At 36.9% G+C, this 18,715-nt stretch overlaps 1 protein-coding gene across 4 annotated transcripts in view; it reads right to left on the bottom strand.

Moving 5' to 3' along the window:
• The window catches only part of Mctp2 (multiple C2 and transmembrane domain containing 2), a 160,734-nt gene that overhangs the window by 32,842 nt on the left and 109,177 nt on the right, over positions 1-18,715 (bottom strand). The window contains exons 17-18 of one of the 4 annotated variants that reach the window (XM_026394055.2): positions 4,433-4,555; positions 1,732-1,773 (exon numbers count right to left, since the gene is read on the bottom strand). The exons of 1 other annotated variant lie outside the window; for it this stretch is intronic. In XM_026394055.2, coding sequence (XP_026249840.2) covers positions 1,732-1,773; positions 4,433-4,555 — 165 coding nt within the window. The remainder of the gene's footprint in view (positions 1-1,731; positions 1,774-4,432; positions 4,556-18,715) is intronic. 2 more of the 4 variants (XM_077799771.1, XM_077799772.1) reach the window with 2 other exon arrangements.

The following is an 18,715-nucleotide window of genomic DNA, read 5'->3' as shown; positions in this document are numbered from 1 at the left end:
TAAGTTAACGAGACAATGTGTTTAAAAATCCCCTAAGGATGGGAGCTGGTTGCTAGAGGAATCCACCATGTGATTGGAGGATTGGAACTCAAAGGCCCACCTTTTCCAGACCACCTAGCCTCCAGAAAGAGGGAAAGAACTGGACATGGACTTAATTACAGTGGTCAGTGATTTAATCATCCATGCTGACTTAAGGAAGCCTCCAGAAAAACAACCACTAAAGTAAAAAAAAAAAAAAAAAAAAAAAAAAAAAAAAAAAAAAAACAACTATGTCAGGAGGCTTCTGTGGTGTTGAATATGTGCAGGAGCCAGGATCATGCAGTGCCTAGAGAGAGCAAAGAAGGACCACACCCCAGCCCCAATCTTCCTCTGTATGTCTCTTCCAATTAGCTGTTCCTGAGTTGCATCTTTTACCACAAACCAGAAGTGTAAGTAAATGTTTTCTTGCATTTTATGAGCTATTCTAACAAATTTTTAAACCCAAGGGAGGGGCTGTGGGAACCCATAATTCATAGCTGGCTGGTAGAAAAACTGTAGGCCCAGACTTGCAACTGGTACAGTGTATAGGTTTATAACTAATTCATTAATACTGGTTATTTTCTTTTACCAAACATCCCTTATGCACTTTAGCCAGGCAACTAATATTCAATGATGGTCACATGGTAAACCCTCCCATCAATGCATCAGGATAAAAGGTGAATCTGTGGGACCTCTAACCTGAAAAAGGAGGATTTCCTTTTCATAAATATTATACTTTATTATTTTGCTATTAACGATCTTCTTAGCACAACAAATACAACTTACTTTGTAACCCACCCCATTTGCCTTAAATGGGCGAAACCATCTGGTCCACTCAATTAATTTTCAGGCTCTTTGTGTCATGGAGCCAGTATCTTTGAATTAATTTCTATTCAATGGGCATTTATATTGCACACTTACTCTTCAGGTTCTCCCTTTTGCCCTTTCCTCTCCCAGAAGCCTCCTCCATTCTACCATCCCTGGCCCCATATACCCACAGGTTTTAGGGGACTGGAAGTCCATTAAGCTTGAAGCATCTCATTTGGCACTTCCCTTTTTTCATTTTATTCCAGAAGGTTTGTCTGAAAGTGTAATGACAACAAAAGCAGCAGATTTGAGAGATTCTCCCAGGAGAAGTAAAAGGACAGATGTACACAGACATATAGCTGAAAACGCTGCCAGCAACAGCTGGGAAACTGACAGGCTCGGAAGTGGGTGACCACCCCACAGCGCGCCGACGTGAACCTAAAGGAGCAGCAATTTCACTTGATTTCCTTTTGACTTCCCAGGCTACCTTTTATCTACAAAGGGGAGGGCTAACCTTGGCTTTCGTCCAGAGAGCAGACTCCGATCGGTATGCTGTTTAGAATATTTCAGTTATTCCTGACGTTATTTCCCCTTTGAATCTTATTATGTGAAATCTTAGGACCCAAATATCGCACTATACCCATAAAGGTGTACAAATATTACCTGTCAATTTGCAAGACAGGAAAGGCAACTGCTACTCCTAATCCATTTGGGTAAAGAGTCAAATAGAGGATTGTAACTGTTCCATTTTTAATACAGGAGATCCTGGGTTTTTTAAAAAAAACATTTTAATATTATTGTATCATTTAATTTATAGTATTAAAGAACCAAAAAGATGCAACCTGGCGGGGCAAATCTGCTGCCCCCATTCATGTCCCTGTCCAGCTGTTTCCTTAGAAGACTCACCCTCTCTTCCTCCTCTTCCTCCTCCTCCACGTCCGTGCTCTCCTGAAACAAAACCCCACAATTTGTTAATTAAGCCTCAACCATAATCATCCAAAGAAACTGAATTGCATATACATTTTAAATTTTGTCTACAGAATTCAAACATTAGTATTTTTTAAATTTATTACTAAAGTCTTGAAAATGCCATTTAAAAAATTGAGGGACACCACAGCAAGACCACAAATGATAGGCATCACCATCTCCATAGAACAATTAATGTTTAAAAAAAAAAAAAGCTACAAGGAGAGCGCCCTTTGAAGGCATCCAGCTTCACAAATACATTGCTGACTTTCACTGTTCTGTAAACAGTTTCGTTCTCATTCTGACAAATGAACCAACTGCTCTGTTAAGGCTGAGAATACCGTATTCCGTTTGTGCTGGGCTCATGGTTATAAGGACTCCTCTTTCCCTTTGGGGTCATTACTGAAACATTAGACAGTAGAAAATGCATTTGTCTGAATATAATACATCTTAAGGATAAGTTACAGTTTCTATGTGGCTTTACTGTTTTCCTTGGGCTCTGAGGTTGGGAGAAGCAGGTGAGGGAAGAAAATCCAGGGCTCTGGTGTGGACTCGTCCACTTCAGCTCAGGTGCAAAATATGGTGCTGCCAATGGGCTCATTCAGATCTCTTTGGGAGTCTTGGCTATTTAATAGGTGAATTTTTAATCATATCACTACAGTGTCTAAAAACACATATAAATGCATACACAATCAAATGAATTAAACAGCTCAGAAAGAAATGCTCAGTATTAACCAACTAATAATTAATATTAGGGTCAATTTTCAGCTTGAACACTTACCTGGTTGCTTAACTGTGCAAAGGTCAGGCGTACTATTTAGTATCACTCCAGCAGTTCAAAAAATTGTCAGTAGTATGCTAAGTTAAATGATTAGATCCAGAGTACTCTGCTATAGTACACAAAACCACTGAGTGGCCATCAAGAAATTTCTCCAGAGCTGGTACAGAATTCTCATGATCTTCAGCTGGCAGTATGGGACATTCACTGACCCTCGCAGGACCTGACCTGTTTACCATTGGCAGTAAACATGTTTCATGCAAGCTGATAGATAAGTAAGAATGCTATGAAACTGGGTTATGAGAGGGAAAAGCGAGCGTAATTTGGGAAGTTGTAAGTCTTCAGCTTGAGTCACTGTCTAGCACATTTTTGCTCTGTGACTTTAGGGAAATTGTTTTGCCACTCTGAACTGTAGTTTCAGCAAGCATAAAATGAAAAGAGTACCTCTTCCACTCTTATGCTTTACTATACAGATCAATGAATTTGAATGTTTTATATGCAGAAAAGGCATTATATACACACTTAGATTCATACATATGCAAGTTTATTTACACACATGCATATGTACACACATGCACATATAGATACTACAAACACACATCATGCATGTTGTGGGCCAAATGAAATCTGATTAAACATTTTAAAAGTGTCAGTTGATCACATTTTTTATGACAGATGTTTTTCTGTTAATTTCCCTCATTTATATAGCTCAGTAAAACACTGTCTTTCAATGGATCTAAACTTTAAACCCATTTATTTATTTGGTTTCATTATCTTATTGTTATAAATCTTACTGTTATAAATCTATCTATTGCATTAAATAATCAAAAATGAACAGAAAAGAATTTTGAAAGTGCCTGAGGTTTTACCTCTTACTACAATATTCATTTTCTCCACCTTCCCTCCATCCTAAATGAAACCAGAAATATCCCATAAACGTTCATGGTTTCAAAGACAAATTTTTTAAGTGAGAACGTAAGAAAACATATGTAACAATGGTTAGCTTTGAGTCTTGGGAAACCCCAGGTGTAAGTAATCACTTTCTAAAGGAAATGATCAAGTCAAAAACTTTGGGTTTCTGTTTTTTTAAACCTGGTTCTTGATCAAGGAATAGCAAGATTCATCCTAAAGCTAGGCTATAAATACAAGTTTCTGCATGCTGGAGCACAAAAATATTCTTTGGGCCTAGATGAGGGGAGCTGAGGCAGGAGAGTCAGAAAGGAAGCAAGATATGTATGTGCTAAAGGGATGCCCAGGAGAAGGGCCCTTGTCTGGTCTTCCTTCTACATGACAGAAAATGAGAGAATTACAAAAAAAAAAAAAATTAAGTAAAAACTAATTTGGTCACCTGAGAACAGAAGAATCTACGTCCACCTGCTTTTACTCTGATTGCCCTGGGAGTTGACAAGCTTCAGAGAATCCTCTGATTCTTCTGACCAAAGGAGAACATTGTGTGGGCTGCCCATATGGAAAGGTCTGAGTCAGCTCCCTGGAGTGTCCCACAAGACCTGAAGGGGGTCAGGAATCCACCAAAGGTTTTTCTCTAGTGGTTGAGGAAATTGTTCCCAGGAACCTTATGGCGAACTGGATGGGTGCACACAAGTACTGCCCACATGAAAAAAAGACCAGCAACAACAGGGCTCCAGTCATACAGAGGTTGTAGGCTGAGACAGGAACACAGTTAACACAGCTGCCACCGAGGGAAGACAAAGACCTCCATTGCGAAATAGGTATGTGTGCAGGGATGCTCCCCAGGTCCCAACCAAAACAGATTCGGGGAGTGATTTGGTGGTAGTTGTTGTTTCCTATTGTGAGCACATTTTCCACAAATCACGTGCCAGAACTATGTCCATTTTTGCTCACCTGGCTGTCGTGCATGCTGCTCATTTTGCCTTTCATGGGTCTGATGAAATTGTAGACAAAGAGCAACAATAATGCCAGGGGGATCATGTACAGTTCAAAATTCCAGACTGTGACCAAAAATACCTGATAGGGAGACAAAGAACACAGGGTGACTGATAAAACAGTAGGAGCATAATCTTAAATCCTTACTCATTGACTTAAGATTAAACAATCTAGGAACATAAACAGGTGTAAACACATACAAGTTCACATGCAATTAACTCAGTTTTAGAAACAGTAGCAGAATAAGAGCACAGAATGACTTGGCCAGTGAAAACACTGAAGCAGACAAATACAGGGACCTCACCCTATTCTATATTTTGGCACCTCGATTTTAGTGTGTCTGAATTTAGGGAAAACAGTCTGGAAAAATCCAAGGTCACAAAAAGGCAGGCCATGGAACACATTCTACCAACAGTGAAATTTATTTGACTAGAGAAATCGATTACTTCCGAAATCCATCCCAAATATTTACAAATCCAAGTATTTCAGACAAAATCTTCAGATTTCCAAATATTCATTAAAGTTCTGCTGATTTGGGGACTGTAGGGTTACAGGAAAATGACTAGTTAGCACTGTCTAGATCAGACAAAGCACACACTGACATGCCCAAGTTCAATCAACTTATGGAATTCACATCCTCTACTGCAGAAGAAAAAGTGGGGTTTGAACACAAGGGCCAGTGCTTCAGTGAATGCAAGAGCATGGATGCAGACAGGAAGAGCTCTGCCTCTAAGGAACACACTAATCAGGATGAACAGACTAGAACACCTGATGAGTGTCACAGGCAGCAGGAGTGAAATCCTGGGCAAGTTACTTCCAAACTCGAGCCTCACTTTCTTTTTTAAACTCACAGGTAGTCTAGTTGATGAGATAATTATTTTTATGAGCAGCCAGCAAGAAAAACTCACTTTGTGACCTATTAACTTAGAAAGGACAAGTTACTGCCTCTTAAATATTAAATCTACCCTTCCAATAATAATATGGTTTTATTGCTGGATGCTTTTCTAACTTTTAAAAGAATTATTTTTATGTAGCTATTATATATTTCTTGCTTGTTTTATTTTTGGAGGCTAGGTAAATAAAATCATTTCTTTCATAATATTTTTTGAAACTAGCCATGGTTAGCATATATAAGGTAATAATTTGAATAAATTAGTTTTTTTTTTTAGATTTGCCCCCTTGCTAAGTTTTCTTTATTGTTTCAAATGGCTTTCTATTTCATTCTTCTGGGGGTTTCTAAGATTATAGTCACAAACTATTGGACCAATATGGAATCTTTTCTGTTTTTACTAATATTCAAATCTTAATTTTTTCTTGTTTAAAGTCATTACTCCTACAAAACAATGTCAAAACTGCTGAGAAGGATGTTATTGTGTGATTCCTAACTGTAATGAAAATTCTTCTAGTGTCTCATTTTTCTATTAAACATGAGGTTGGCTTCAGTTTGAATTATGTAAGTCATATCACATTAACAATACAAATACATACAATTAGTACCAGAAAATTCACACAACAGTATTGATTTTACTACTCTTGATCTCTTTTAGCTATTTTTAAAAATACTGTTTTGTATCCATCCCAAAATTAATAAAAACATTTCTTTAAGTAGGAATACTGTATCAGTTCTAGCCAGGGCTTATTTCACTATTATTATTTTCAAAATCAGGAATAGATGGTGGTTGTTCAACTGTTTTATTTTTATGTCTTCTGAAAGAAGGAGGATTTTTACTTTTCATTTTAATACAATATAATGTAATCATTATAATGTTGAAGCCACTCTCATATTTTTTTGGGGAAACCCATTCTTTACTGGGGTATGACAGTCTTTTAACACATGGTGTATCTTATTTAATAATGCTCAAAATATTTTTCATATATACCTATGATTTTCATTTATCTATTACTTTATCTTTGTATTAAATCTAAGTTTTAGTGCTAGGATTATCTGTACATTGTATAAAATTTCAGTCTATCCTTTCTCTATGCTACAGATAATATTTGTTATTATATTGCAAGATTAAAAAATGCAAACTATTTAATACCACCCATGCATTAACACTTACTACTGTGCTTGCTGTCATCATTTACTTATTATTCTTCCTTAAAAAAATGTCAAATACTTGGCTCCTAACTAACCTAGTCTTCTCATCCACGAACATGACATTTCTTAAAATTTATAAATCTATAAACCATATCAAAACATTCATATCAATTTACAATTAACTGTTTTATAGCTGTGTTGATGGTATATACATAAGTCAAGTACATTATATTTAACTGATACAGTTCCCCATTCAAATGAGTGTTATGAATTTCATATATGTATGCTCTCTTATCAATGGAAACCTAGATTGAAACTTTTATCTAGTCAAACACGTTAACTTCAAGACTGGCACCTTCAATGTTCTGTACTCTACTTAAGGAATGTTCTGTACTCTACTATTTGACCTTAAGATGATAAAGCTTTGTGTTGTGTCTTCTTCTAAAAGATAAAGTGCATGTGATCTTTCTTCAATTTTCCTTCTTATAATTAGAATCAAGCATCCAATTTAAAGTTTTTTTTTTTTTACTCCTAGTCAACTTTTACAACTAACTTCCTTATAATGACCCATACGTTTTTCACTGATCTACATTGACATTTCTGCTCAGGATAGCTGAAGAAGTCTTAATAGCTATGTCAGCATGAAATAGTTAGTTTAAGAAAACCATTTGAGAAAACATTTTAACAAATATAACAGGAAATCTATACTTACATATCCCTCTGTGGATCATGACTTTTCATTTAGATCAAATGACTGTTCTTCTACATTAATTTGTCTTCTTTAGCACGACTTCACTCCGGCGTATTCCCTCCCTCACCCCATCCCAAGTAGTCTCATATCTTTCTGTACTAGTTCACCCTCCAGCATAAATTCATTATTCATCTTTCTTTTGACCCTTATTTGCTAAGCACTGACTGTGGACCATATCAATTTGGACAAGAGTGAAGAAAAGAAAAGAGAAAGAAATATAAAAATACACAAAAACCAGACTTCATGGAGCTTATATTGAGATTTTGGATAATACATATAGAATAACTAGGTAAGCTATATATTTTATATCAGGTGATAAAAAGAGCTACCATGAAACAAAATGAAATCAAACAAAAACAAAAGTAAAAGGACATGAATACCACCCACTGGGGCTGATTCTACAATTATAAGCAGGTGGTCAGGGAAGGCCTTGCTTGGAGGGTGACATGAGAGCCAAGCCCTTGGTGGAAGTGTGTGTGTCAAGTGAAGGGTGTTTCCAGCTAGAAGTAACAGCAAGCACCAAGGCTGGGAAGTGGAAGGATGCCATTTTCTTTCTAGAGTGTTCAAGGAACAGCAATGAACCCTTGTGTCTGAAGCGTAAGACACAATGCAAACTTAGATTGAGAATGTTATGAGCACAATAATAATGTGATCTGACTTGTATCTAAGAAGGAACACTGACTGCATGAGGAGGAAAAAATAAAAATAAATTTTATGAACAAATATTTTAATGACCCATTTTAATGAGTTTATTGTAGCTTAGAACCACAATAATGGCAAGAAAATTGATAAGAAGTGGTCATGTCAATTGTTGATAAAGTAGGGCCCAGATGACATGCAGATCGTTTGGATGAGAAGATAAAAATGGAATGTGTGAGGATACCAAGATGTGGGGCCTCAAAAGTTGTAAGAATGGATCTATTCATTAGCAGAGAAAGTCTGAGGAAGAGTGAGTTTAAGGAGAGGGATGGGAGGTGTCCCTATGAAAACAAAGATGACACAGGATACATGGTTTGGAGCTCAGGCTAGAGGCTAGGGCTAGAGACAAAAATTTATGTATTATCAGTATCCAGATAGTATTTAAAGACATCAGATTGAAAAATCTTAGCAAGCAAGCAAGCAACTATAGAGAGAAATGGCCTAGAAGTGATCCTTGGTCCAAATTTAGAGATTGAAACTACCAGAAGGGATCAGAGAAAGATGCTGAGGAGCAGCCAGAGAGAGAGGGATACAGGAGGAGATGGTGGTGTTCTGTAAATCAAATATAGTAGTTTAAAAAACCAAAGTATTTCTCTGAGTAAGATGATCCCTGACTCAATATTAAGGGATAATACTGAGATATGCAGTAAGGACTCTGCCAAAGAGTTTGTTATAAAGGAGAGCAAAAAAAGCAAAAAAAAAAAATAAAAAATAAAAAATAAAAAGTGCCTGCAAGAGAATGAAGCAATGTTCTAGGAAAGAGAGGGACAGAAGAGCAAGAAAAAAAAAAGGTAGACAAAGAGAGAAAAGACAAAGGGAGAAAAATTGGAGGAGGAGGGAGTTAGGAAGGGAAAATGATTTGGAAGAAAGAAGAAAATCTTTGGGACAATATTCTTAAAACAGTAAAAACAATGGGACCCAGCAGAAAGTTGTAAGTTTGGTCTCAGCAACAAATCAGATCATCCACAGTTAAGAGAGAAAGCAGAGGACTCCAGCAGAGAGGGTGATGAGGGATAGAGAAGGAGCCAGTAGGGTAGCAGGGGGTCATTTATGTCAATCTTGGTCATTGAGAGTGGAGATGAGAGAAGATATTAAGTTTGAGAGGTAAAGAGAAGCAACAAAATAGTCCAGAAAAGTAGAAAGATTATTGTAGAAATATAATAGAACTGTCAGGGGCATTAAATATGGTTTTCTAGATCCATGCTTACCTAAGATTTTGCTAATTTAATATGTGCTAAATTATTGGGCAGGAGCGTCGTAAAGGAGAGGGGATAAATTTAAACACACAGGATGTACAAATTGATAGAAACTAAAGGGAATTGAACAGAAAATTAGCAAATTGAGAGAGAATTCCAAAGAAATGATTCAGAATGCAGACAAGAGACAAAAAAGATATATGAGAGGTCAAGAGACATGGAAGACAGAAACGGGGTGTTCTAATTTATGTTTTATAAGGGTTCAGGGTGGGGATAGACTATTCATGTGAGAAAGAGGGAAAAACATTACATGAAAATAAAATGCTCTAAAATTTCTGATAAATGTTGAAAGACACTAAGAAAGGAAGCTCTCCCCCACTTAATACTATCCTTATTAGGGTAAATAAAGACAAATCCAGTCTTAAAATACTCTTGAGAAAAACACTTGGGGAAAATAGAAACCACTAGAGAGACCAGAAAATTCAACTATAAAGAAAAAACAATTTGAGTGATGTTATATTTCAGTGCAGCAAGGGAGGCAAGAAGATAGAAGAATAATTTAATATGTATTTTTCAGTCTTTCAATTTAGAATCTTATATATAGAAAATTGTCTATAAATAAGAGTTAAGCAAAGATATTTTCATAAAAACATGAGCCAGGAAACCCTTATCTCCAAAAGAGTCTCACAAACACATATATAAAAGATGCACTTTAAATAGAAGGAAAAATGCCCCAAGTGTAAAGGCTGCATGGGAGATATGTGTGGTGCTCAAATACAATGGTGCTGATTTAAATGTGTGTGCCTATACAAATAGACATTAACAGAAAAACAAAGTCTCATTTTTATGTAATAAAACGATCTAGAACTTTGGGAATAGCAAAAGCCTATAGATTTGGACAGGGATGCTTTGCTTTAAAGAATTCTAATTTGGAATCTGAATTACTTTCGATATTGGTTTTTTCTTTTTCTGTTTTTGTGGAAGACAAAAAGTTAACTCTTATGTGGAAGAGAATAAAAATCTAAGAATTTTTGCCAAAGCATTCCTAAAGATGAGAACCAAGTCAGAAATAACTATGCCAAAGCCAAATAAAATTTGAGTAATACTGGTAGAAGGATAGGTAATAGATCAATGGAGAAGTCCACCTATATATGTAAAGTTAATTAATTAATGTTTTAAACTTTTATTTTTTGTTGTAAGTGGGCACAATACCATTTTATTTTATTTTTATGTGGTGTTGAGGATCAAACCCAGTGCCTCATGCATGCTAAGTGAGAGCTCTACCCCTGAGCCACAATCCCAGCCCTAGTTTATTACTGCTATAGTATGGATCATGTCTCCCAAAGGCCAATGTATTGGAGGCTTATATTACAGCTCATGGAACTACTGGGAGGTGATGGAACCTTTAGGAATGGGGGGTATTGGGAGGAAGTTAGGTGATTGGGGGGTGTGTCTTTGAAAGGGATACAGAAACCCTCAGTCCCTTCCTGAATTCCTTTGTGCTTCCTGGTCACCATGAGTTTAAACAATCCTCCTTTACCAAGTGTTCCCACATGATGTACCCTGCCACCTCCGGCTCAAAGCATCAGGGCCAAGCAACCAGGAACTGAAACCTCTAAAATGAAGAGCCAAAATAAACCTTTCATCCTTAGAAACTGTTTATCTCAGGTATTTGTCACAACAATGGAAAACTGACTAACATAATGTCTGAGTGGGAATTGCTGAGGAAAGGTAGAGTATTTCATAAGTGGTATAAGTCAATTGATACCAAGAAAGCTAAAATGAAATCAAACCAAGAATAGATTAAAATCTTTAATGTAAAAGTTTAAATCGTAAAAAAATATTAAATCCTATCTTAATGATTTTGGGGGTCAGAGAAGGATTCTTTAAACATCCCATGAAATGCGCAAACCATAGGAAATATAATTGATTAATTTGATATTATACATTTTCTTTGTCAACCTGCCTGTAATCCCATCAGCTCCGGAGGTTCAAGCAAGAGAATTGCAAATTTGAGGCCAATCTGGACAACTTAGTGAAACCTTGTCTCAAAAATAAATAAATAAATTTTAAAGAAGGGTTGGGAATATAGCTCAGTGGTAAAGCACCCCCTAGTTCAGTCACCAGTGCCAAAACTTTTTTAAAAAAATAATCAATTTTGTTCATCAAGGTAATTAACTTTGTTCTTCAAAAGATAAGATGAATAATGATAAAAGCCAGAAACCTCAAGAAGATGTTTTAATTGTTTAAAAGTGCAACATGACTTCTTTTATATAGCCTTCAAAAATAGGCATAATTGAATACATTGTTCAGATATAAATACAGAGTTGGTGAAAGCACTCAGTTCCAATGTTACTTCTTCTGAGATGGAGAAAGGAGGAGGATTTAGTCACAGAAAGTCAGAGAAAGAACTAAAATAATGAGAATTTTCGATTTTTAAATTGATCTTTTCTTTTTATTTTGTTTAATAAAATGTGTGTGCGTATATATAAACATATGTGTGTGTGCATAGCTTTATACCTCTTGTACATGTGAACCGTTTTGTAATTTTTTTTTTAACAGCAGTTCACATAACTCCAGAACCAATGCATGTGATTCTGCTCTCACCTTCCATAAGCCATGGATTCAGGGTTCCCATGTAGCCACTTCTATTGGAAGTGCTACAAAAGAAGCCAAAGTGCTGATTTTTAAAGTTAGAAAGTCCAGACTGGGGAACAAAGAAGAGGATAAAAAAACAGTAACCAAACAATACCTTCATATCAAACTATGATGGTTACAAAGCCATGGGGAGATGCTGAGGTCCTGGGCTTGGATTTCTACTGTATTCGGCCATAGGTTCCCCCTTCTCCATCAACACACACGGAAAAAGGCAGCGGCCAGTTTCTTTAACAGCCTCAACCCTTGACCTCTGAGACCTCTACCTCATACCTGTACAAACTCCTTTGTAGTAAAAATCATTTTTAAAACAATCTGTGGTTTAGTAAATGTGCAGGCACTGCTGAAATATCATAGAACACACCATGTTTTTTTAAAAAAATGTAATATCAAGTCTGACTCTGACACATTGTTTCTCAAACTTGCCTGAGCAAAGGTACCTTTCTTTTCTTGGATCACATACAGTGATTCAGAAACACTGCTCCTTTTTTATCAGTGTAAGAAATGTTAGCCACTGCCACGGGTTATAGACCAAAATGCCCACAGAGATCAAACAAGTAGTACAGACAGACTTGCAGGAAACCCAGGTGGCAGACCACAGGGTAAACCCCAGGGTACTATCAAACAGCAGCTTCTCTCTACAGGCTCCATATCCCACTCAGTTTTGGCTGATTGTTCATCCAAAAGTAGGTGTAACATACCTAGTCCTCTAATCTTCAAGACAAGAATGAGCTACTGATGTACACAATAGGGATGGATCTGAAGATCACAAAGTGAGAAAGCCCATCTTAGTGAATTACATGTGGTATGATTCCTTTATTTATCTATTTATTTATTTATTTTTTGGTACCAGGGATTGAACTCAGGGGCACACATCCAGAGCCCTATTTCATATTTTATTTAGAGACAGGGTTTCACTGAGTTGCTTAGCACCTTGCTTTTGCTGAGGCTGGCTTTGAACTTGAAATCCCCTGACTCAACCTCCGGAGTCACTGGGATTACAGGCATGCACCACTGCACCCAGCTGATTCCTTTTACATAACATTGTTAGAGCTACCGTGATGAAAAATTAGAGTTATAGCAAAAGAAAACAGACATGTTTCTAAGGTTGAGTTTGGGGTGTGTGGACATTAGGGTGTAACAGGTGTGAGGTTCTCTATGAAAATAGAATACTTCTGCATCTTGATTATAAATAGGTTTATCTGGTAAGTAAACTAGAGTGCACCAATACCAGGTACATGTAAAAGCTAGTGAAACTTGAAACAGATCTGTGTCTGAGCCAATAGTCTGATGTCAACACTAGTCTCCTGGTTTAAGCCACTGTAAGCCCTCTGGTTATGTAAGACGTTATCACTGGGAAGAGTTGGCTTACTTAAGTAGGCATGGGAATCACTGGACTTTTTTTAATTTTCAACTTCTTTCAAATCTTAATTCATTTTAAGATAAAACGTTTTTCAAAGAGTTCATGATATGAACTCTTCCAATTTCTAAATATAGGAAAGGAATTTCATCATTTTAAAATAACTTGTTTGCTTCTTTCCCAAACACAAACACCCATACACCACAGTACACTGAATGGGGCTCTAACAGTTTCCCAGTTAAATAGGACCTGGATTATTCTAATACACTCCTAATTTATATATTATTCATAATTTTCTCTACTTCTGATCCATTCTACAGTAAGTTCTCAGCAAAGCATTTTATTCTCAAAGCCTTTTATTTCTTCCCACTGCATATAGAGTCTAAAACTCTGTTTGCTATTCATGGCCCAACAAATCAAAATAAGACCTGAAATTACATTTGCAATGCTTTCTCTCTATATTTCTTACCATAGTTCCTACATTCTGGTCACACGCATTGGCCATTCTCAAAAACTGTTTTCCTTCTCGATGCTTTGATTCAAAGCATCTCTAGGAATGATCCTTTTTCTTCTTCACCAGTTTCCCAAGTTGGAACAAGCCATTTTTTCTATAAGATACTAGGAACATAGACTTTTGAGTAGGACCATGTTTATTTTGGTTCCATCTACAGTTTTCTCACCAGATTTTTTTTTACTCATTTATCTCTGTATTCCTTATAAAACATATGATGTAGGCTTATATGGAACAGGTACACAAATATGCATCAAATTGCAACTGGAGGTCAACATTTGAGCATTTAAATCAAATGCTATTCATTGTTATCTAACACTGTAGTTGGGCATTGTCATAAGGAAGCTCATAGACTAGAGTGTAAAGGGTAATAAATGGGGAAGCCTTGAACTCAAATCCAAAGTATGGCTTTGGATAATACAAATGCAAGAGAACAAAGCTAGAATCATTTCGGAATGCATGATTATCAAATGTTCTCCTAGTGCCTTCTCAGTGTGGCCACTTGTGTGTGGCTTGGAAAGTGTGAGCATGAATAAAGTTCCCATGAATGCTTCATTTCGGGTCTATACTCTGCATCAATGCCCTGGAAGCCAAGGTGCTCAAACACATCACAGATTCCAAATCAACTAAAACTTCAGAATTAAATCCAAACATCCAGTCAACCGGTATTCATGGAGGATTTGCCATATGTAAGGCATTATACTGCTGTTATTTATTGGATTAAAGAAAGGAATAGTTTTCTCACCTAGCAGCTCCTGATTACATGTAGTCCCATGTGATTTATTTAGATATAGTTTTTGGATAAATTATTAGGGTATATTATGGTACCATAATAATAAAGTTTTGCTTTTTCTATTACAACTTTATAGTTATACACAGTAGTTGGATTCATCCTGACAATAATTCATAAATGCATGGAAATCAATTTCAGCTCATGATCCCCCCACATTTCCCACTCATCCTCTCTCCCCTCTCCCTCTCCTTCCAACTACTCTCAGATTGGAATGACAAGAATACAATCTCTTCTCTCCTCCCAAATCCACATCTCTTACTAAAGTACTTTCTGTGCATGAAACCAGAACTTGCTCCAGAAATTCTTATCCATTAGGAAGCAATAAGGATGTCAGACAGTAATGCAGAACCTAGCTAGAGATCCATGAACTATCCCCTAGAACCTCAGATGTGACATTGCAAAGGAAAGTAAGATTGCAGATGGAGTTAAATTGCTAATATTTGACTTTAAAAGAGGGAGATGATGGGATTACCTGGGTGAGCCACATGTAATCACAAGAGTTCTTAAGAGTGGAAAAGGGGAGGTAGAAAACGGAGCCAGGAAAAGACCTAAGGACTTCAGACTTGCCTTGTTGGCTCTGAAAATGAGCTAAGGGAGGTGGAAACAGATCCCTCTGGAGCATAGCCCTCCCTTGGTGTTAGCTAGGTTAGAATTCTGACCTCCAGCATGATGAGATAATAAATTTTTGTTTTCTCAAGCCACCTAAGTTTAAAGTAATTAGGTATAATAGCAATAGAAAATGATACAGTAGCAAAATATAAAAAAAAATAAACATACCCAGGGAAATTATGGAAGGCCACTTGTACTGATAAGGGAACCTATTCTACAACTCTGGAAGGTTCCTGTAGGCACAGAAAGGTCTTGTTCTTCCAGGCACAGTTCTTACCTACAAGAAGGTGGGGAACCATTCACTCATCATGGGAGAAAGGTCTTGGCAAACTGCAACTGGTTTAGGACCCAGAGTTAAATGCCCTTCCCTGCCTTATCCTCCACGAAAACCTTCTCATTTCCACCTGCACCTCCCAAGTCCTCCTCTGGTTTTCATGAATGATACAAACTTTACCAAATCGAATTCATTAACCATTAGTTTTCTTGAAATCAATGTGCATCTGAAAAATACTATTACTGGTATCTAAATGACATCTTCTTCAATTAATTCTACACAGCAAAGTAACCTGATTGGTCCATTAGGGGAAAAATCAATCTTGGTGTCTTGCCTCCTCCAGACAAAATTCAACTAGTTAATTCTAGTTTTTTTTTTTTTTAATTGGGGGTGGGGGTGGGGTGATCCCAATTGGTAGCTTATTCCTTAAAGTATTTTGGGCATACACCTGGATTGTATGATTCTTACTTTTATTATTCTCTATGAATAATATAATTATGCATATAATTTTCAAACTGCCAATTTTACATTAACAGTACACTGGACACTTATATAATAAGAATGTGGCAAACTCCATTCTGATGATAGAGGAAGCCTATGTATGTAGAACTCCATGTAATCTTAATATTAAATACAAGTTGGGGATTTTAGACTGGAGTCTTTTAGAAATAGAATTTTTTGTTCACAAACCCCTTTTGAATGTATTAATGGATTTTTAAGGAGAAAAAAAAAGGCTTACCTACATTATTAGGCATTTCATGTTAAACAGTTTTCCCGTTTTAAGTGTTATTTATTAAAATCCCATCATTTTAATATTTGCATCATGCTTCCAGCAATCCTACACTTTACGTTTCTTGATGATTTTATTTAAGTAGGACAAAGTCCAACAGTCACCTGTGGCCCAATTAAAAAACCCCACACCACTCTCAAAGGCAGAACAACTAGTTTAAAAGTTAGAGAAACACAAAACTAAATGAAAGAAAAAAGCATCTAATGTGCCACCACTATTGGCTTTTCCCCCCATATAATGATCAAAATTTCAGGTGTAGAATCAGGCAATAAATTTCTCATTATGCATTTTTGCAGAAGCTGGTAATTGAGCAGTTGCAAGTCTGATTTTGGTAAATACAACTTTCAGGGCCATCAGTAGGTTCTGTGCTCTGATTAAAGGAAGGGATGGAAAATCCTCATACCTCTCTTTATTCCCTATAAAGCTGAATATGCAAAGAAGTCACACACACACACACACACACACACACACACACACACACACAAAATCCCACTAAATGTACTGATGCGTGTCACAGCCATTTCAGAAGTGCATGTTTGGCACCATAGGACCCTCCATGGTGGAAATCCAGTGGAGCTCTAATTATCCTCTAAGTGGACAGAGCTGTCTCTAAAAGTGTTCTCTGGCTTTGGTCACATGAAAATCAGGCTGCAATTGTGACTAAAAGCTTAAACTTAACACTAACGACGTACTCCTCCATGTTCATAGAAAGATTAGATCAGAATGAATACAGAAAAAGTGCTCTGGGTAATAAAACAAGTGTATGTAATTAGCATTAGTGCAGTGATGGAGTAAAGCCGTTCACTGTATTAAGTTACTTCACTTGAAGCTTTATGTCTGGCACTAAAAGAAGCAGGGTGGCAGCAAGTTCACATTAAGCCTGCAATAGCTCTGTCTATATTCAGCCTGCCTGAAACAGACTAAGGTGCCTTAATTTGGGGACCCTCCAATAGTGATTAGTGAGTGAAGCTATTTATAACAGAATACAATTCCTTTAGGAATCCTATCAAGAATGTCTTGGATGGCCTCCCATTAGACTACCTATTTGCTTAATTGAAAAGCAAAATTGTGTTTGTATCAGAACCGCACATACTTGACACTAAAAACAAAAAGGATGCCAAGATTTGGGTCCTCCTTCCCTTAGCAATGCTTTTAGAAGTCTTAAATTTATTCTGATCAGGATAAATCCAAGAAGCCTTTTTATAATGCTGAGACATCACGACAAATCAGGAAGAAATCCAAAAAAAAAAAAAATGGTCTTTATGCATGTGCATCTCACACACATACACTCGCACGCGCGCGCACACACACACACACACACACACATCCCACACATATACATCCTTAAACAATCCTTTGCTCACCAAAATAAAAGTTCAAATCAAAATCCAACCACCACAAATTCAAGTTTCAGCTTATGATGTTCAAAATCTGTTGCATCATGTAAATAAATGTGTGTGTGTGTGTGTGTGTGTGTGTGTGCATTTAAGCTACTGAAACAACAATGATCCTATTTGGATTTTAATATCTTTGGAATTTTAATGTCCTTATTATCAGGCAAAAGTATTAAGTTTGATGGCATGGATAGAAAATGAAGCCTTCCTCAGCTATTTTAGGATCTGGTCCTTTTAAGCACAAAATGAAAATATTTTAAGAGCTTCTTTAAAAACCTAGAGGCAGATGTTCAGGTAAAACCAAAGCCAGGAGATTGTTTATTTTAATAAAGCTATTATATGTGCAGCCCCAAATTAGGAGTGGCATGGAGGCCAGGGAATGTCTAAACCATCACCACCTGTTTGCCCTGAAAAATCAATTAAAGTCACACTTTCATAGCAGTTCCCTTCTAACCAATAAAACTGAGACAGCTTCATCATGAGGCCTGAGTGGCTCAGAGGGAACCTACTTGAAACCTACATCCTTAGTCTCGTATTACTTCCCCGCTCATATTCATATAAACTAACCACAGTAAAAGCAGCCTTCGGGGGCCATGTGGAAAATGGCAGGAGAAGAGGAAAGAGAGGAAGAGGAGAGAAATTCCTGCTTCTCTCAGTTTCATACTGAGGATCCTACCTCCGTTTGGTGAATTGCATTTCCTCAAAGCCCCTTTTCTTTACTTCTCTTGTACAGCAGAATTCTCTGCTACATTTTCTGTGCAACAGAAGAGATCCAACTTTGCAAGTTGAAAGCAAGGGCAGAAAAGCCATCGCAAGTGTTTTAGTAATTAAATGAATATGCATAATGAACCATATGCCCAAAGGGCCTGTTCTTCATGTGGGCCAGATTTTTGTTTGAATTTTTAATTTTTATATACAGATGAAACATTCAGTGTAATCTACCAACAGTGTGAGATAACACACAATAAGAAAAAGTGCGAGGGACAGTCGGCGTAGAAGGAGGGACAGGAGATCCTAAAGAAACACAATTCTGAAGATTTTGATTCGAATGTGTTTTTCTCCCTCCAGCAATTGTTCCCATCATCTGCTCAGAGTCTTCAAGAGACACATATAACGAATACACTGACAGCTTTATACAGGAGGAGTAAAATACAATGCCGTCAGTCGA

The sequence above is a fragment of the Urocitellus parryii genome, chromosome 6 (genome assembly GCF_045843805.1).
Source record: "Urocitellus parryii isolate mUroPar1 chromosome 6, mUroPar1.hap1, whole genome shotgun sequence".
NCBI lineage: Eukaryota > Metazoa > Chordata > Mammalia > Rodentia > Sciuridae > Urocitellus > Urocitellus parryii.
This window is presented reverse-complemented; position numbering and strand designations above follow the sequence as displayed.